This window comes from Eutrigla gurnardus (genome assembly GCF_963514095.1).
Source record: "Eutrigla gurnardus genome assembly, chromosome: 6".
NCBI classification, from domain to species: Eukaryota; Metazoa; Chordata; class Actinopteri; order Perciformes; family Triglidae; genus Eutrigla; species Eutrigla gurnardus.
The window spans coordinates 2,295,878-2,317,469 of NC_139920.1; the positions used below are offsets into that span (position 1 = coordinate 2,295,878).

At 41.0% G+C, this 21,592-nt stretch overlaps 1 protein-coding gene across 1 annotated transcript in view; it reads right to left on the bottom strand.

Annotated features, from left to right (window-relative positions):
- The window catches only part of naaladl2 (N-acetylated alpha-linked acidic dipeptidase like 2), a gene marked incomplete at both ends in the record, with an annotated part of 796,426 nt that overhangs the window by 329,255 nt on the left and 445,579 nt on the right, over positions 1-21,592 (bottom strand). Inside the window, one exon of the mRNA XM_084012385.1 lies at positions 12,088-12,234. Coding sequence (XP_083868511.1) covers positions 12,088-12,234 — 147 coding nt within the window. The remainder of the gene's footprint in view (positions 1-12,087; positions 12,235-21,592) is intronic.

Sequence of the window (21,592 nt, forward strand, 5' to 3'; positions counted from 1 at the left end):
ATCCATTCCATCCAGCATCAGCACCAGATCCTCCTCTTCCTCAGCAGGGAATGTTTCTGGCAGGGGAAGTCTACTGAGGGCATCTGCATTTATATGCTGTTTTCCAGGCCGGTATACAATGTGATACTCATAAGCTCTGAGCCATACAGACCAATGCTGAACACTTGGAGACACCATCTGAGGAACAGGTTTAGTTTCATTAAACAGGGAAATCAGGGACTTATGGTCAGTTACAATTGTAAAGTTTCGGCCATAGAGGTATTTGTGGAACCTTTTAATTCAAAAGATCACAGCCAAGCCTTCTTTATCCAGCTGAGAGAATTTCTTCTCTGCTGGTGCCAAAGTGCGAGATACAAAACCAATTGGTTTTTCTGTTCCATCCTCCATTCTGTGGGACAACACTGCTCCCACGCCATAGGGTGAGGCATCACACGCTAATATTAAAGGCCACTCTCCAGAATAATGTACCAAGACCTTAGCTGACTTCAATAAGTCTTTGGACCTCCTGAAGGCTTCTGCTTGACGGCCCCCCCAGCTCCAATCCACATCTTTCCTCAGCAGATGATGTAAAGGGGCCAGCAATGTGGAGCGATTGGGAAGGAAGCGGTTATAATAATTCAACAAGCCCAGATAGGCTTTGAGCTCTGTCACTGAAGTTGGGGTGGGAGCATCAACAACAGCTTTTACCTTGGCTTCCACAGTGTGCACTCCTTTAGCATCCACTTTATGTCCCAAATACTGAACTTCATCAGCCAGCAACGTGCATTTGCTTCTCTTTAATCTGAGACCAGCATCTTCTAACCTGGTCAACACCTCATCCAGGGTTCTGAGATGTATTTCGCTGGTTGCCCAAGTAACCAGGATATCATCCAGATACACAGCAACTTGGGGTATTCCTTGGAGAACCCCCTCCATGGTTCTCTGGAATATTGCTGGAGCTGAGGATACACCAAATGGTAATCTGTTGTATGTAAACATTCCACGGTGAGTATTTACAGTTAAGTACTTCTTAGATTGATCATCAATTTGGATCTGCTGATATGCATGACTCATATCCAATTTTGTGAACTGTTTCCCACCTGCTAACACTTCCATTAAATCCTCTACTTTGGGTATGGGGTACTGTTCCAAGGTGGAGACTCTATTGACAGTCAATTTATAATCTCCACACAATCTACAGTTGCCATCAGGTTTGAGCAAAGGAACTACGGGAGCTGCCCAGTCAGAATATTTAACGGGGGTAATGATGTTCTCTTTTAACAATCTGTCAATCTCAGCATTAACTTTAGGCTTCATAGCATAGGGGACAGATCTGGATTTATAAAAGCGAGGAGCAGCATTATCTGGTACATGAATAGTAGCTTGGAACCCTTTTAAAGTCCCCAGCTCCTCTTTAAAAACTCCCTCATGCTTTTGTAGCACTTGCTCTAGCGTCAGGGGCTGTGAGCGGGTTGCAGTGTATACTGGCTCTAGTGTCAGGGACTGTAGATGGAGTGCTAAGTGCTTGATTTCCACCCAGTCCGGTTTAACCTGCTTCAGCCACCATCTTCCCAGTAGGTTTGGACCTGTGCCTTTAACTACTATGATGGGCAATATCTTTTCTTGCTGTTTGTAATTAACTTTCACGTATGTTTTCCCCATTACCTTTATCTCTTGCTTGGTATATGTTCTCAACTTCAAGTGAGTTTTCTATAATGGAGGAGCATTTTTTACTTTTTCTTTTAATGTTTTCATATTCAGTATGGTAAGCCCACATCCAGTATCCACTTCAAATGTCACCAGTTCTCCATTCAGAGTCAGGCATACCTTGTAGGGTGGCACCCCCTCCTCTTCATCATCATCCTGGACACTATATAATGAGAAGGGCTGGACCTCCTCATCACTCCCTTCTGCCACTCTGGGAGAACAATAATGCACTTTCCTCTCCCGTGTGAAATGTCGTCCACTCCCTCTGGGTCTTCTATCAGTTCTCTTTTCAGCAGTTGACTTTTTCTTATTGCGACATGCTCGAGCGATGTGTCCTGTCATTCCACATGCATGACATTTTTCCTTTTTGAACCGACAGTCTTCAGGTGCATGCTTACCCCCGCAGCGATAACAATCTTTATCCTTTTCTGACCCCCACTGGCTCTCTCTCTTCTGCCCCATGCTCTCTGCTCCACCAGCCCTCACTGCATTACAGGACATGGCTCCTGCTTTTGCCTGCAAATCCTGCACATTTTTGTTGGCAGACTCCATTGCTTGGGCAAGAGACAGGGCACTTTCAAATGTGAGATTAGTCTCGGACAATAATCGTCTCTGGATGCGGTCATCATTTATTCCACATACTATCCTGTCCCGTAACATTTGTGGAAGTGTCTCTCCATAATTACAATCTTGTGCCAATTTTCTTAACTCAGCCACATATTCAGCCACAGATTCAGAGGGTCTTCTCATACGTGAATCAAATTTAAATCTCTGGACAATCTCACTTGGTTTGGGGTTAAAGTGGTTCTTTAACAAAGTTACCAATTGTGCAAAAGTCTTCTCTCCTGGTTTTTCAGGACTTAGGAGGTTTCTCATCAAACGTAAGTTTGTGCTCCCACCACACTAAGCAATATGGACTTCTTTTTATCTCCTTCAGTGATATCATTTGCAGTAAAGAAGTGTTCCATTATTTCACAGTATTCCTCCCAAGCTTGTACTTTTGCATCAAATGGTGGCAAAGAAGTAATGTGACCTCAATACATTAGTAAGGTCAACTCAAGTATAAAAGAATTAAGTATAAAATAATGACGCTAAATATATGTAGTGTGTAGATAATGTACGGATAGAAAAAACACTATACACTATAGCTTATATTATACTATAGGTTATAGTTATGGTGGCTCTGAGTGGCCAAACAACTCTCTAAATGCTTTTTGATGGATGTGAAATATGCACGAAACCTGTTCAGAAGATCTTTTTGACGGACGAAGGTTTTGAAGTTGGTGTGCAAACGTACGTCGGTGTGTGTTTTAGGGCTACAGTAGAAAAAAAAACGGAGCAGAGAGGTGGGCAATATTCCGAGAAAAATAAGTCGCAAATTTGCTACTTTATAGAGTCACAGATTTGCGTTTTATTACGATGCTAACAACCGGCATCTATGCTAGCTAACTTCATGTAACACAGTATGTATGGGATTCCACTTGCACTGTATTGGAAATGTATATTTGGGAGTTTAGTGGCTCAACAGCGCCCTCTTTCAGTGGCAGTGTATGAATGTCAAGTGCACGTTAGAAACGCTGCCAGTTAATGATAGGTGCGATCGAGGTGAGTTGCAAAGTGCAGCACTGTATACAATTATCGTGTATTTATTCTCTCTTGTATGAATATACGTACTGTGGTTATTGAAGATGTTAATGTGCAAGCTATGAGTGAGTCACGGCACTTGTAGGTGCTGGAATGTTAATTTAATGGCGTAAACAACATTTTTCAGTTAGCTTGTTAGCCGCGGTGCTAACATTAACTTGCAGTTCTGTTGTAGTGTGCTGCACGCGAGCTGCCTGTCGAGCCTGTATGTGACCAGTACATATTCTGTTCCTGTCCAGGTACATTATTCACATTCTGTATTTGTGTATTATATTGTATTATGTTATCGAGCCAGTTAATGAGAGGTGCGATCGAGTGTGCTGCACGTGAGCTGCCTGTCGAGCCTGTATGTGACCAGTAGATATTCTGTTTCTGTCCAGTTTGTCCAGAATAAATGGTGTCACGAACTGCACCGCAAGCCTCCTGGCCATCATTAAACACAACGCAGAGTTGAGGGGTTGATCCAGCCAGCTACAACAAAGTGTAGTTGAACCTGGTAACATTCACATGAATGTCGCATTTCTTTTTTCTAATTAATACATCACAACGTGTGACAATGCCTCGTTAAGGTCCTTAGGGTGATGGCTGTTGATTGTTATGGTGTTTTTTTTTTTTATTATTTGGGCCAAACTGTCATCTTATGGGTGTGTCACAAATTAACTCTGATTGACTGTTTTTTCATTCATATTATTTGCCCTTGGTTCAACTGCTTGATTACTAACACTCCTGTCATTGTAGATCCTGACTCCATCAGCCTAGCAATCAGCTCATTCCCCTCACATGAGCTTCCCTGCCCATTTCCACACCTGAGCTCCATTTGCCTCATCAGCCACTCTATATACAAGCCCAGATTCATCAACTCTTTGCCAGAGGGGTATTCCACCAAACTCGCTAATTAAAGCGGCGCTTACCTGGTTAAGCCTGGTTAGAACTAACGCCAACTTCCACTTGCGGCTAAACCCGTTCCATTAACGCATTTCAGCCGCGCCTTGTTGAGGCTAATTCAAGCCAGGTTAAAGTTGTCTTGTGTTACGCCGTTCACGGGATATGAAGCCAGACCAGAACCGTGAATGTCGACTCATCGAGAAAATGGCATAAAAGACCAGAGCAAAAATTATTGATGGAACTGTATGAGGAGTACAAACCCATCATAACCAAAAAAGGGAATACTGTAGTGATAAATAAAAATCGCGAGGCTGCTTGGGCAAGAATTGCCGAGCGATTTAATACGGAAGTACCGTTAAGAGTAACATGTTGTAATATAATACTGACTACGATTTCTCTAACGTGAGGATAGCGTAGAAGTAATGCGGCGGCTTTGCACGCAACCGGCCACGGTTCAATTCCCGACTATGGAACTTTGTGAAACTTCTTTCTTTGGCCGGAACTCTCTCTCTCTCTCTCTCTCTCTTTTTCTCTCTCTCTCTCTTTTTTTTTTAGATAGGCCTAGTAAATGCATCTACATTGACCAACTCATTTATTTCAACAATTTAATGAATACATTCAATTAACCTATTAATGAACTCACCTGAAAGGAAAATTGCATGCAGCAATGCCTTTGTCATTGGGATCTATAACATGCTATTAATAATAACATCTTTATGTCTATCATGTTTTTGCAAGTTATATTTGGGTTCTGGGGAAATTGTATGACATATTTATCATAGTTAAGGTAAAATGTTGGTCTAATTCTCTGATCTAAAGACAATTATACAAGCACAAAAATAAAAAACACATAAGATGTCCTCGCCGGGATGTGAACCTGGGATGCCCACATCCGAGGGCAGGTGCATCACCACTCACCCAACTGGGGGCTTTAAGTTATGATATGGCCAGTCGGTGTTAAACAAAATAAACGATTTATTCATATTTTTTAATTGCAAGCATGTATTTTTAGACGCTTGATGAAAATATAGTCTGTTTGTACTTCATATATGTAATTTTGGTAATTTTTGGTCTTTCACGTGACGAAATCACGAGGACTAGGCTTGGCGTAACCTTCTGCTGGTACAGTTGTTTCCGACAGACGGACTTCTCTGAAACCCCCGCTAAAGTAAGCCTGATGGTTAGCCTGCCCCGGGGCAGGCTAGTTTGGTCGGATAAATTCCCATGGTTACTTAGCGGAGAGTGCCTCAAGTCACGTTGATGGAACGCAACTCTCGCTAAAGGTAGCGAGGCTTATCGAAATTAGCCCGGCTTTGCGCTTAGCTAGTTTGATGGAATACCCCTCAGGTTGTCTAGTGTGTTATGCCTAGTTTTCCAGCGGTTTTCAGCCTGTTCTGTCCTGCCTGTATGATCGCTTACCTGCTACCCGGTCTGAAGATTTTCCCACACCCTTCTCCACAGTAGAAGGGTCTGGCTACAGTATATCGCATAAAAAAAACTCTGGCTTGCAAAAACAAAAAAACTCTGGCTTGTTTGTATTTCGGTGCTAAGCTTCGGAAGCCGCTGTGGTGGGCAGCAAAATAGTGTTGGGAGGAAACTTGTTTGGATGGAACGTCGAGCCCTGTCATTAACATGTCTGATTCCCCACAAAAGAAAACTGCATAAAACCTTAAAACACGTATGTGGACTGTGTGATGAGACGTTTATTCAAACAAAACAAAAAAACATAATTTGATGGTCGGTGACCCAGCGGTGAAGCCCGTCTATACTTTAGCTCTGGAGGAACTCACTGGACTAATTTAAAACACTGACGGTTTGCTAGCTGTTTGTAGCTCTAAACCGATAAGCTGGTGTGAAGTGGAACGGATCGTTACATCAGTCATGTCAACGTCACTGGCGCATGCCGCTGCCAGAGTTAAGAGATGTACCAAAACAACTCCAACTGATGACGGCCATGTCAGAAAACGGATCAACATCTGGCATGAGTAGAAGTTGCTAGTTGGAAGGGAGTTTGACAACAGAAAGCGGAAGGGGAGGAGTCAAGTCCTTCCTTCCTCCGGGCGATCCCCGAGCCTACACTTCCTGTTATCTAACATCCGGTCAAGCAACATGTTTACCTCCTCTATGACCTATAATATAGAAGCAAATACTTCCCCATCTCCTTTACCGATGATGGGATGTAAATGTAGCTCACTTTTTGCTTTGGAGTCGAGGATATATTATTTGAACCACAGCTTCGCACCAATAATCTTCCATCGGCTGCCAGCTGACATTACCTGTAGTCGGTGTGAGCCGACATAGTGTAGCTGCTATGGAGGCTGGGTGATGTCCGAAGGAAGCATAGTGCAAAGCCAAAGCCCACAGCTAACCACCAAACCATTCATGTTTCGAACAGATATTCCCACTCAGCGACACACCCGCTTAGAAGCCAACTCTGATTATCAGCAGCTCCATTTTGAGAAATTTGAAATTAGGGGCGACATTGCTCCCCTGCTAAATTTTTAAGATTATTTTTCGGCTAGAGCGCCATTCAAGCCTTTTATTATTTTATACAGACAGTGTGGAAACAGGGAGAGAGAGGGAGAAGACATTGGGCCCTAGTTTCGTAGACCAGGCGCAGTCAGTGTGCAGTGCACGTGCACCACGGCGACGGGGTGTGTCCGCCTGGACTTTGCAAGTTTCGTGCACCGCGCAGGCACGCCTCCCGTCACTCCCACCCACGCAAGTGGGAAAGAGGGAGGAGAAGAATGCGTGAGTGGGAGACGAGGAGGAGATAAGGCATGGACTGGGATTAACACAGCCGATTCAGATCTTCACCAATCAAATGAGCTCCTCTCCTCACCTTTAATGCGTTAGGGGAAGTTCAGTGCAAGTTACGTCACTTGACAACCCGATGACAGAAGCAGCGCCGCCGCTCCCACCACGCGCTGTGCGTGCGTATCATAATAATAACAATGCCATAATAACAATGAGAGAGGAAGATGTTTTGGTCCGAGAGGCTGAGTTTCCGTTACGCGTGCCATCCGCCTTTGATCTGACGTCAGATGTGAGGGGACAATCTATATAGATATAAATTCATGTGTTGATTCAATTAGTTGCATTAAATAGTGTTTGTTGTGATTATGGGGCTGCACGGTGGTGTAGTGGGTAGCACTCTCGCCTCACAGCAACAGGGTCCTGGGTTCGATTCCCGGGTCGGCCCGGGTTCCTTCTGTGTGGAGTTTGCATGTTCTCCCCGTGTAAGCGTGGGTTCTCTCCGGGTTCTCCGGCTTCCTCCCACAGTCCAAAGACATGCAAGATGGGGATAGGTTAATTGGTGACTCTAAATTGCCCATAGGTGTGAATGTGAGCGTGAATGGTTGTCTGTCTCTACATGTCGGCCCTGCGATAGACTGGCGTCCTGTCCAGAGTGTACCCTGCCTTCGCCCAATGACAGCTGGGATTGGCTCCAGCCCCCCCGTGACCCCACATACAGGATAAGCGGTAGAAAATAGATGGATGGATGGATGTTGTGATTATTTATTACATTTAAATGTGCCTGGAACTGTGGAAACCTGCCTGTGAGGTCTTGGCGACGTGTACGCACTGCGCGCCGGTCAGCCAAACTTCCACTCCGCCAGCTGTAATTCGCCTTGAATGAATGGACTTTATTTGCGCCTTGCGCCTTACACCAAGAGTAGACCAGGTTGGAGCACGCGGGCTTTCGGCGAAGTCTCGGCGAGGCTTTTTGCCACGAAACTTCCGCTACGCCAAGCTGAATCTGTGACGCCTCCCCCTGCTGCGCCGCCACACCCACACATTACGCTGGCTCCGCCACCCTGCGCTGCGCCACGAAACTAGGGCCCATTGTGTGAAACTGATCCCTGGCCGGGAGCCGAACCCGGGATTGCCCTATGAGGACGTACATGGGGCAGCCGCCCTATCTACTGCGCCACCGAGCGCCCCCTCCCCTGCTAAATTTGACTAGTGCATACATGTCATCTTTCCACCGCTGGCTGTCGAGGTGGTGTCCAGATAACCATGTGGGCTTTGTACACCACTGGTGGCCGTTCTGGGAAATCCTGGTCTGATTAGGAGAGATGGCATCCACCCCACTTTGGATGGAGCTGCTCTCATATCCATAAATATTGCTGAGTTTATTGGTTGTCCTAAAACCTGACAAGCCAGAGTTGGGACCAGGAAGCAGAGTTGCAGTCTTACACACTTCTCTGCACCTCCATCAGAGCAGTCACCCACCCAAAACCAAAACAACATAAGAACGGTGTCTGTCCCCTGACCAACTAAATTAACTCAGGCAAACAGAAGAGGGATTTCACATGAAAACCTCCTCCGATATAGTACAACAAAATAAGATAATTAAATGATGTGGACTCTTAAACATTAGATCTCTCTCATCTCAAGCAGTATCAGTCAAAGAAATAATATCAGATAATCTTATTGATTTATTCTGTTATACTGAAACCTGGCTGCCTGAACTACGTCAGGTTTAATGAAGCAAGTCCTCCCAGCCATATTAATACTCCTATATCTTGAGGCAGCAGATGAGGAGGAGCCTATCAATCAACCCGAAACCAAAACAAAATTATAACTAATTTGAGAGCCTTATTCTTAATCTGTCGCAGGAAAACAACACGGCCAAGTGTATTTGTTATAGTGTATCGTGCTCCTGTTACATATTCTGAATTATCTGAGTTTCTATCAAGTTGAATAAAACAAAGGAAGTTGGCTCCATGGTATAACTCAAACTAAAATACAAATTGCAGAATCTTGAAATAGACTGCAGTTTAATGATAAAATCAGAGACAAAATTCCTAAGTTCCTGCCTTCAGCCAGAATCATGTTACTCAAACTCAGGGATCTTAGAAATAACATTAAGACCTGATATATATTTAGACTGCTGTTCTACAATCAACCTTCACCAACTAAGGTCAATGATCTCTTCATCTAAACCTTCAACCTGTCTCCTAGACCCGATACCAACCAGGCTACTCAAAGAAGTCTTACATTTACATTTAGGGCATTTAGCAGACGCTTTTATCCAAAGCGACTTACAATAAGTACATTTGTCAGAAGAAAGAAACCACAACATATTGCCGATAAAGTAAGAGCTAAAAAATAGAAACAAGTGTTAGGTCCTTGTCCGAGTAAAGTAGCAGTTGTCCAGCAAACATACCTTAAAAACAACAGTGCTATAGGTAAGAACATGGAAGTGCTATTTTTTTGTTTGGGGGAGGGGGTGTTAGTGGGTCATGCTATGCAGAGTCGAGGTGAAGTCTGAACAGGTGAGTCTTGAGCCATTTTGATTAAACCTCTTTAAACTATCCTACTCTTGATCCAGGGTTTTAGCAAACTACAGACCTATAGCAAATCTTCCTTTTCTCTTTAAGATCCTTGAGAAAGTAGTCGCCAAAAAGTAATCTCTTTAAAAGTAGAACAGGTGCCAGAGATTTCAGCCATCAAGCTCCTCTTCTGTGGAACCATCTTCTGGTTCCTAACTTTAGTTAGCTCGGGTTTGTCTTGAACCAGCTCTTAGTTATGCTGCTTGGCCTAGACTACCGGTGGATTTATAATGACTGACTGACTGACTGTCTCTCTCACTCTCTCTTCCCCGGAGTTCTTGTGCTTACTTGTATTGCAGGTGGCCTGTGATGCTGCTCATCACTGACTGCTTTCTGGTCTACGGAGACATGTTGGAGGTAGATCCATCTAAATGTGGCCGCTGCCCGATACTGCCCGGACTACTGTTAATTCTACTACTAATATTACTGTTAATACTAGTACTCTTAATATTACTACTACTGGTAATCCTACCCACATCAAATGCAGATGGAACCAAAATCCTCGTCTGCTCCAGATTTCTGCCTAGCGTCCTTTTTTTCTCTCCACTAGGTGGCACTGTAACTCTTGCTGCTGGTGATATAGGAACTCTGAAATTCATTGACTCTGAAAATCATTAGTATGTTCTAGTCCTGCTCTATGTGTAAAGTGTCCTGCGATAACTTTTGTTGTGATATGACACTATAAATAAAATGTAATTGAATTGATGTTAAAACAGAACTCTTCTTCACTTCCTTGGAGTCAACATGTAATGAATAGTTCTCATCAAAGCTGCAAGCAACACTTCCGGGGGCTGAGTCATCTTGGCCCATCTAAATGGCCATGTACTCCAAAGAATGGCTAGTCCTGACTAGTACTAGTGTAAAGAGAGAGAAACTTGGGATTCAGTAGGGGAATTCGACTTGATGTAGCCGCCTGCAGCGCGCTACATAACGTGATGTATTGTGGGTTTAAAGCGATGCATGATGGCTAGAATTGTGTCCGACTTAGCAGCCGACTGCAAAGACGTCACAGGGTCGCGACCCAAAACATCACGGGAACAAGTTTTTAAGAGCCGCTTCTTGCAGCGTTTGGCAGCGCGGTCTACGGCGGCTGCAACCGGCTTGCCCACACTTCCGCTATGCGGAATGGTTCTCTATTGGTTAAAAGTTCAATGACGGGTCCGCACTCAGCGGCCAACTTGTGGTGAAATGATTTGCCTTTTTATTTTGGTTGCTTTGATCTCATGGCTTGATCTAAAGTTCTGTGCATTGTGCTGTGAGTAGGCCTATTTATATGATGTGAGGTCTGGTTAATACAAACATAGAATGATAATATAAATATACTAAAAAAAGTGTGTGTGTGTGTGTGTGTGTGTATGTGTATATATATATATATATATATATATATATATATATAGGTTTGGGGGCTGCACGGTGGTGTAGTGGGTAGCACTGTCGCCTCACAGCGAGAGGATCCCGGGTTTGATTCCCGGGTTCCTTCTCTGTGGAGTTTGCATGTTCTCCCCATGTAAGCGTGGGTTCTCTCCGGGTTCTCCGGCTTCCTCCCACAGTCCAAACACATGCAGGATGGGGATAGGTTAATTGATTACTCTTAATTGCCCGTAGGTGTGATGTGAGTGCGAATGGTTGTCTGTCTCTACATGTGGGCCCTGTGATGGACTGGCGGCCTGTCCGGGGTGTGCCCCGCCTTCGCCCGGTGGCTGCTGGGATCGGCTCCAGCCCCCCCGCGACCCTGAGTGCAGGATAAGCGGTGGACAATGGATGGATCTCTTTGGTTTGCTGCTGTGTTCTATCGCTTGAGCACCATAGTCACTTTGACTTTTTTGTCCGACTTGACAGCGTTTGGCTACAGTATCTTTTAGAGCCCGCCCACTCAGACACCTGCAGCTCTCGTCGGCGTGATAAGTCAAGTCAAGCCAAGACCATACTGAACAAGCCTAGTGTCTCGCTGACAGGAGGAGCTGCGTATCTAACTTCCAACCTTCCATCACTTTAAGTGTTATGTGCATTTAGTTATTTTGTGTCTTGACTGTCATGCTTGACTGTTATTCTGCCATAAGCGTACTGACAAATTCCTAACAACCAAAGTTGTCTAAAAACTACTAAGAAGTAGTCTACATTGATTTTGAGACACCTGATACATACAGCTCCTGATTCTGAAACAAAATATTGTTCATCTCTCATTGTGCAGGAATGAAATCCCTAGTCTCAAAATACCATCATACATAAAAATAGGATAACCAACCAATTAACAGGGGCCCCCCCTAAATGGCATAATATATTTCACCCCACATGTATCCATGTTCACACTGAATGAGTATTATTGTGCTTATTATTATATGTGTATCGTTAGTTTATTGATTAGATACATTGATAAATAAGGTGTGACTGTTTCCTGCCCTCTACTCTGCAGTGATCACACACATTAGCATAAAAAGCAAAGTAATAAGAGGGTTCATCTGGAAATGAAAGACAACCAGTATGCACAATGAAAGCCATGGAAGTAAACAAAATGGTGTTTGGGCTTAATTACCTCTTCTGCTTTGGTCTGCTCAAAGGCAAATTCCATGGTAGGCACAGCCAGTTGGTTGGTGAAGAAGTTCACATCTCCAGGCAACTGCAGCGAGCTGACGTTGGGTCCAGGACAGTTCCCACCACGAATGCAACTCAGCAACTGTCTCTAACAGAGAGGAAAGAACACAAAGAGAATACAAAAACAGTGGAATGTGATCAAAAGACAATAAAGATTGATACAGAGTTTAGGAGAATAAAATGAGAACAGCCTGCCATGTTGAAGTTCAAGAATACTTGGCTTCTGTGTTGAACCGTTTATCCCTTTTAAAACTTTTTTACAACCGCCTGAAATATCAGCTAATGTTTCACATTTTTATACATTTATAATAGCAAAGGACAAATGGATTGTCCATATGAGATGATTTAGATATTTTAGAACCAAGCATCATTAATGTTAACACCGAGTCTACTCCGCTGTCCTGAGGTCAGGTATAGCAGGTCTGGCTGGATGGTTGACTGGCTATGGGCGATTCATTTCCAACCTCCACACTTCCTTATCCAAAGAGTGCATCCTGTCATTGGCATGCCATTCAGTGCTCCAGTAATGAACATGAAAAAAACAAAAAACAAATAGAGATAAAAATGTAGCTGTAATCCAGGGTAGCTAATAACTGGGACATCATGCCTGTCACAACTGAACAAGGACTTGAACCCAAAAGCAGGCAGGGGCAAAGGGTAACGGAAAACAATGTTTATTTAACTAATAAAACAAAGTGTCAACTCTTGGAGACCACAATGGTAAAAACGGCAGTCAAAAAGAAACACTTACGATTCAAACAAAAACACAAAGAGACACGGGAGGCTGGACGCAGGAAGACGAATAATCCCAGGGAACCAGGGTGGTGCAGCATGCAGGGACCAACATATAACACAATGTATCTTCATAATGAATCACTGTCCACACGAGAACTGTATTTCCAAACGTTTTTTACTGAACCGTTTGCAACTAAGCACATATAAAAAATACAAAAATCTCTCGCTATGGGCCATCTGCAGAGGCAGGGAGCTGACGAAGGACAGGTGAAACACATTAGGGCAGGTAGGGTAATCAACACGAGAGGGTGGGGGAGTCAAGACAGCAGAAACAACAAGGACCAGGAAGTACAAGACCCACACGGGACAAAATTACAAAATAAAACAGGAAATTAACTAGAGAAAAACATAGATCATGACAATGCCATTCATTCACACTGATGGGTTATGTTTCTCTGTGTGTTGGTGTACTGGAAAATATCCTATCTACTCAAACTAAGACGTCATTAACACTTCCACACATCTACTGCAGCTAAATACTGAAGTCTGTTATTACAGACTGTTATTGATATGACTAGATCAGCAGCACAGACAACATGCACTACTTTCACAATAAAAGCCCTGAACTATATAACTGAATATTTTGCAATTCTGTGTCACGTATTTGTCACTCTCCTGATGTGTCCCTTTGTATGCATAGTCTACACAGTAAGATTAAATCTGTAGGGTTAGGGTTAAATTCTCAGTACCTTTTCCTGTTTGTTCAATCATAAAATAGAAAATTCTGCAGATTTAAAGGATGTCCTTCACATCCTTCACAGACAATTAATTTACTCGTAAATAATAAAAAAAACATCTTCTATTTCTGGTTCGGGAGGCAGACACTGTTCCCACTTTTGAGAGTAGGCTTAAAACATTCCTCTTTGACAACGCTTATAGTTAGGGCTGGCTCAGGTTTGCCTTGAACCAGCTCTTAGTTATGCTGCTATAGGTCTAGACTGCCCGGGGATTTATAGTGACACACTGAAACTCTCTCCCTCTCTTTCTCTCTCTCTCTCTCTCTCTGTATGTTCCCCTGGAGTCCCTGTGCTTTCTCGTCTAGCAGTTCTAGACGCAGTATATGAAAAGGCAGTCATTCCCAGGCTGGAGTGAGCTCGGGGAACCTTTAGTAGGAGCAGCTCACTGGACCGGGTACAACAGGTCCCTGTGTTCCAGTCAAGCATACCTGACATGTAGGGTGGGTTTTTCCCCATGAGAGCTTTGAAAATAAATAAAAACCAGTGTTTCTCACCTCTCATTAAAAGAGAAGGCCAACCAACCTTTTCATACAGTTTTAAAGCAGTCACCTGTAATGAATCTGAGAGCTGAATGATAAACTGAGTTCAGGGGTTTTAGGGTGGAAGCAGACACATGCTTGTAAACTACATCCCCATAGTCCAGCACTGATAAAAGCACCCATCTTTCTACATACCATTGGGAAGCTGGTTCTATTTCTGTATAAAAATACAATTTTTCTGATGTAATTTGCAAAGTTTATCGATATGAGATTTAAAAGAGAGTTTTCCATCAAGCCAGATGCCTTTTCAATAATAGACCCATTTATAGGTGAAATGCATAGACCGTTGTGGTCCAATTCTTTAGCCCTTGAGAACAACATTAATTGATTAAGGACTAGTTTGAGTGAAACAAGCATTCTGAAGAGTATTAAAGGACAGTTGCAGTTTCTCAATAGCTGATTTCGCAGAGCCAGCAACACAGTACAGGATGGTATCATCAGCATATAAATGAAGTTGACAACCACTGACATGAGACACAATATCATTAATATAAATGGTGAATAGCACCGGGCCTAAAATTGATCCTTGTGGAACACCTTTGGTTAGTTTAGTTTAGTGTGTTTATTTCGGTCTTATAAAAAAAAACAAATACAATAGACAAATATAAAAGTATAGATACAAAACAGATCAAAACAAAAACACAACAAGCAATACAATGCACATTGACCGAAAAGGTGTAGGCTGAAGCATCAGCTTATTTTGCCTACCCTTATTAAATTAACATTTTCTGTTCACTCATTTAAAAAAAAAAACATTTTCTTTTCTCTCTAACCCCCCCCCCCCCCCCCCCCCTCCAATTTTTGCCCTTTTTCAACTGAACACAAAACCTGCATATTCTACATAGAACAGAATCTGTTAAGTGTGCTACACAGTTTGATTTCTAGTTTTAGATTATTCCATTGATTGACTCCTTTAATTGATATACACCTTTGTTTCACATTTGTTCGTACCTTTGCTTTGGTATACACATAAGTCCCTCTTAGTTCATATCTACTGGTTCGAGTCTGAAACAGCCTCTGGACACCGTCTGGAAGATATTATTTAGTTTATACATAATTTGAGCAGTTTTATAGTCCACAAGATCATTGAATTTTAAGGTCTGTAGGTTTATGAAATATTTGTTTGTTGAGTCTCGATAATCAGCCCTGTTGATTATCCTTATTGCTCTCTTTTGTAATATGAAAATTGGTTTTGTAATTGTTTTATATGCATGCCCCCAGACCTCTATGCAATAAGTAATGTATGGCTCAACAAATGTTCGGTACAATAAATGTAATGAGTATTTGTTGAGGATGTATTTTGTTTTATTTAAAATTGCAATAGATTTTGATATTTTATTCTTTATATGATTTATATGTGGTTTCCAGCTTAGTTTGTCATCCATAATAACTCCTAAAAATGTATTTGCATTAACTCTATTTCAATATTATTTATCCTAATTTGTGTTTGATCTAAATTTTTCCGGTATCCAAATACTATATATTTCGTTTTATTTAAGTTAAGTGAGAGTTTATTAATGTCAAACCATCTTTTACCATTCCAAGTTCTCTCTCCACTGTGTCCAGAAGGTGCCTCAGATCGTTACCAGAGCAAAGTAAATTTGTGTCATCAGCAAACAAAACAAAATGTAATAGTTTGGACACATTACAGATATCATTAATATACATAATAAATAGCTTTGGACCCAGCACAGAACCTTGTGGGACCCCACATATAATCCTCAGCAAGTCAGATTTTTCACCATTTAATTGCACATATTGTTTTCTATTATCTAAATAATTTTTTAACCATGTATATGCTATGCCCCTGATCCCATATATTTCCAGCTTCCTCATTAATAAATTATGATCAATGGTGTCAAATGCTTTTTGTAAGTCCATGAAAACACCTACTGTGTATTCCTTTTTATCTATTGCTGACGAAATCTTTTCTGTAAGTTCCATTACAGCCATTGTGGTGGATCGATTTGATCTGAACCCATATTGATGTTCACTTAGTATTTTTTCTGTTTCTATGAAATCATCAAGTCTATGGATAAATAGTTTTTCTAAAATTTTTGAAAACTGTGGAAGTAGAGAAATTGGTCTGTAGTTAGAACATTGATGTTTATTTCCATTTTTGTATATTGGAATGACTTTTGCTATTTTCATTTGGTTGGGGAATATACCGGTTTGGAATGACTGATTACAGATATGGGTCAGAGGTCTAGCTATACTATCTATAATATCTTTTACTAATGCCATATAAACATCAATACAGTGAGTGGATTTTTTATTCTTAAATTTTTTTACCACATCACTTAGTTCCCTTTCAGAAAGATGGTATTTGGGTTTATGTTAATAGTGTTTTCGTCTACATCATTTTTTACTACTGGGTTCACAATTTCCTTGGCTAAATTATAACCAACATTCACAAAATTGTTGTTAAAATCATTTACAATCTCCCTTGTTTTGGTTGTGATTGATTGATTTTTTTAAATAAAATAATTTGGGTAATTTGATTTTTCTATACCTTTATTAATTATACTGTTAAGCACTTTCCATGTACCCTGTGTATTATTTTTGTGCTCTTCTAGTTGTTTGTGGTAATAGTCCTTTTTATTGAATCTCATTATACTTGTTAATTTATTTTTATATTTTTTAATTTATTTTCAGCTTCCTTTGTTCTCAATTTTAAAAACTGTTTATAAGGTAAGTTTTTCTTTTTACAAGCATTTACTAGTCCTCTCGTAATCCAGGGCTTGTCATCATATTTCTTCTTCTTTTTTGTTCTTGTGGGACAGTGTTTATCATATAAGGTGGTTAAAACAGACAGATATTCTTCATATGCTTTGTTTGGATCTTTATTTAAATAAATGTCTGTCCATCTTTGCTCCCTTAAGTCCCCTTTAAGAGCTTCTATGGCTTCAGGCGTTCTATACCGAAGCCATAGAAGCTTCAGTATAAAGCTATGGGTACGAAACCAGATTGGACATTACCTAGTTTCACACATTGAAATCGATCAGATAAGATAGTGAGGGGATGAGATATCCGACTAGTTTGCAATGACTTTCTTCTTCTTTAATCCTTCAAAAACTAATATTGCAAAACTGGAAGAATAAGGAAGCACCTTCAATAGAGAATCGGAAGGCCTTGATGAAGTACTACCTGGATATTGAAAGATCAATGTCAGAGGACAAAAATAAAAATAAACAATTTGATAGCCAATTGAGTCAGATTCATAATGCCCTTTAGAGCATGTCCGTAGTACCCCCACCCTTTTTTTCTCTTCTCTTTTTTGTTGTGTATGATTGTGTCAGATTTTGAATACATTGTATACCAGCATCTAGATAAAATCTTTAGGGGCTCCTTTTTCTCAAGAGAAATCTTGAGTACTTCGGGTACGCGGCTCTATCGGGTGTGGGTGGGTGGGTTAAGGGGTGTGGGGTGGGATAGGTGGGGTGGATGGAAGGGTGGGCTGGGTTGGGAGACCTGGGGTGGTAAGGGTAGAGTAGGGTCTGTATAACCAATTATCAGTATGGAAGGAAGCATTGAACGTAAAAAATTTAATCCTGAATTTGATGAAACTGATGATGTTTTGATGCACTTCCTGGTACTTAACTGAACCAGTTACAAGCATTTCCAGTAAGGCCAATACTAGCCAATTTATCCAGCAATAAAGAATGGTTGACTGTATCAAAGGCTTTACTAAGATCAGTCAACAGTGTGTCTTATTATCTAAGGCAGAGACAATATTATTGGTAACCAGAGTGATGGTAGAGAGAGTGCTATGGTTAGCTCTAAAACCAGATTGGTGCACAGACAAAATAGAGTAATTTGAAAGAAAATCTTTCAGTTGGCAATTAACAATGGATTCCAATGTTTTTTGCTGAATAAGACAGCCTAGATATTGGCCTATAGTTATTAGGGTCGGTCTTTTCTCCCCCCGGAAGACTTTGAATAATACAGGAAGACATAGAAAGATTAAAAATGTGAGATATACACTCCGCAATTACAGGGGCAGAAAGCCAGAGAAAAAAAGGATCTAGGTTGTCTTCTCCAGTGGATTTCTTGGGGTCAATAGTTAAGAGAGCATCAACTACTGTACTTGCGGACACAGGATTAAAAGAACACTGTGGAATAGCATTGGAGAATGACACATAAACTTGCTCAAGAGGCAGCTGGTTATTCACGGGAGATGAAGATCTAAAGGTGTCCTCTTTAAAAATATGGCCAGCAGCATTCAAATGTCTATTAAAACCAGAGCAGATCTCAGTTTGATCGCTAGTAAAACTATTATTGAATTTAACCTGAACTGGTATAGGGGCCGAAGCAGCAGAGCTACTATTATTTGTTTTTACCACCTTCCAGAATTTTGCTGGGTCAGAATAGGTGTCTGTGATCAATTTTGAGTAATCGTCAGATTTATTCTTTCTGACAAAGGATGTGCATTTATTTCTTAAGGCAGCCCAATGTCATGTCAGCGTCATTAAAGTGTCTGGCAAGAGACCAAGCTTTGTTTCCAGCTTGGAGAAGAGATGTAAGTTCTGGACTGACCCAAAGACTGGTTCTATCCTTAACTCTATATCTTTTAAAAAGAGCATGTATATTTAAAACAGATTAAAAAGGTGGAAATAAAAAAAATCTATAGCTAATTCGACATCAGGGATAGTCAAGGTCTTATGAATATCACTTTTAAAAAGGTCATGAAGTAAGGCTTGTTCATTTAAATGATTTAGGTTTCTCTTAATTAAAACACTGGCAGAGAATTCTTTGATGTGTGTGTCATTAACACATACAATAGGACAGTGATTGCTCACACCCAAGTCAAGGACTCCAGATGCACATATTTTATTTGATTAAATCAATCAAAGTTGATTTTGCTGGGTTTTTTAGATTGGGTCATTTAGGCTCAGTAATTAATTGTGTAAGGTTTAAGTTGCAACAGATTTCTTGGAAAGATTCTGAGGCACCAGAAAGCCAGTCCATGTTAAAATCATGCATCCCAATTACCTCTCTATTTGCATACTGCATGTAGAGAGCACATGTGCAAGATCATTTAGGGAGCTAGCTGAAGAGGGCCTGTATACACCAATTACAACAATACAGTCATTTGATGATAAAGATAATTCTAGTGTGATGAATTCAAAGCAATTTGGACAGGATTTTACATAGACTGCCACTCCCCCACCCCTTGTGTTTCTGTCTATTCTGAATAAATTGTAATCATTTATTGACACAGTAGAGTCATCTATGCTCTTCTTTAGTCAGGATTCAGTCAGAACTATGATATCTGGGTCTGCCTGAGACATTAAAATCTTTACATGATCTAATTTATCTTGCTGTAGCAAACTTATTACATTTAAATGAAGAAAACCTAAACCCTTTCTTGATTTGAGAGACTGTGGAAAATTTAGTTTCAAAATGCTGATGTCAGGGTTCATAACAGCAGGGTGGGTCTTGACAATTGAACTATTACACAAAATAGGCACAGTTATCAAGTTAGAAATCCCAATGCCATTTGGTCTATGGTATGACCTGTATGTTTTATGAGGAGGTCCTAACGTTGGTCTGAATGGCTGACAGACAGGGATTGGATGAGTATTTAGATTAATGTCTGTGTGTGTTTCCTTTCTGTCTTTGCTTGGTTGTCTGTGTTATCCTTGATGTATACCCACCACCTGATCTGTCCTGCCTGTGTCTCCTGGTCTTGTCTGGGTTATTGTTGTGAGTTCTGTTCACCTGTGGGATTATCTTGTTCTTTGTTTTTGATAGTGTTTTTGTCTTGTTTTTTGATGTTTTTGTTAGCTTTTGTATAGTATTTTTGCCCCTGTGATCTCCCCGAGTTTTTTGACATTTTTGTGAGCTTATTATTTAATTAAACCTTTTTTAACTGCACCCAGATCCAGGTAAGTCATGGAAAATGAATGGATAGAGGAAAGAATCTCAACTCAAACAATGTATCACAACATACAACTATTACCATTGAACACTGATGGATCAATTGTTCCTTGGAATAGTTGGTGCATTTACTTCGGTGAGAAAGATGAGTACCCGACCTGGATTAAACAATATAAACGTCGCTCCTGACTTTGGCTGCTTTCGCATGTTAGGAAAATACAAGATTTTGTTTCCCATCTCAGCATTATTTTTAACCTCTCAACTGACATTATGGTATTTAATCAACACTATAAAGGCATTCATAGTCTTTGAATTCCATCACTAAATAAAATAAAAGATTTAAAGATGGATCAGATAAAAGACTATAATTCCTTATGCTGGAGAGAAAATGTAGTCAGGCCCATATACCTGCTCTGTTTTTGCTCACTTACAACCAGACAGAGTGCATTAAACGAGAATGTCAGAAGGCAAAAGAGAACCAGAGACAGTTGAAATGAAAGTAGAGTCCTTTGGAGAGGGAATAATAAAAGAGTGAGGTGTAAAAGAAGAGGGATGCAATGGGAGGATAGAGTGAATAAGCAAGTGAGCATTTGGAGGGAACGAGTCAGCAAGAGCAGAGAGAATGGATAATTTCAGCCTCTGGTGCCACACCAGGAATCAATATTTAATTTCTTTGTCTGCTATGATAAAGAGAAAGTGAAATCATTTTGAGATCTCAGCTTACCACTCAATACCACTCAATCCACAGAATCATATGTGGTTCATGGACTGGCTTGCTGGACCTGGATGCAACAGCTTGAAATTAGATAATCTTCTGAGGTGAGTATATTGAGGCTGTTCTTGCTTGAAAGAGGCTGTTAATCTTTGCTTGGATTTTAGAATAAAAGTCAATATAAAAACAAAGCCCATTCAACAACACATGGATATGTTTTTTAATTAAATCATGTTTTATGTTCTTTAAGGCTTATGAATGCCTTCATTCAGCCGTGTTCTCGCCTACCTTTTTAACATCATATTTGCATGCATCATTCTTCCCATTTTACACATCAAAGTATGTGGCCCTTACATTTTGTACATTCGGTTTACATCAGCATTATGACACATCAAATAAGCACAGGGTGGTGGTGTACCATAATCAGAATGCAACTCACAGCACCAACAAAGTGCCAAATGACAGAAACAACTTTGCATCATATTGTGATGATAATAATGATACTGTTCCGGACCATGGTCATTGGAAGATTCATTTGCAGCTGTTGAACTGAAAAGCAACAATGAGTGAGTGGGATATTAAAGAGACAAAGAGATTGAAGAGCTTGGGAGGGAATGCGATATAGGAAGACATTGTTTAAAGTGATAGTTCGGAGTGAAATGCACCCTAGGTAATTTCCACCATGACATCCAGCCAAATACCCCCTCGGAAGCATTTTTAGCGATGGTCAGCATTGGTAAAGATAGGGCTATCAGCCGAATGGCTTAGTACTAGCGCAATAGT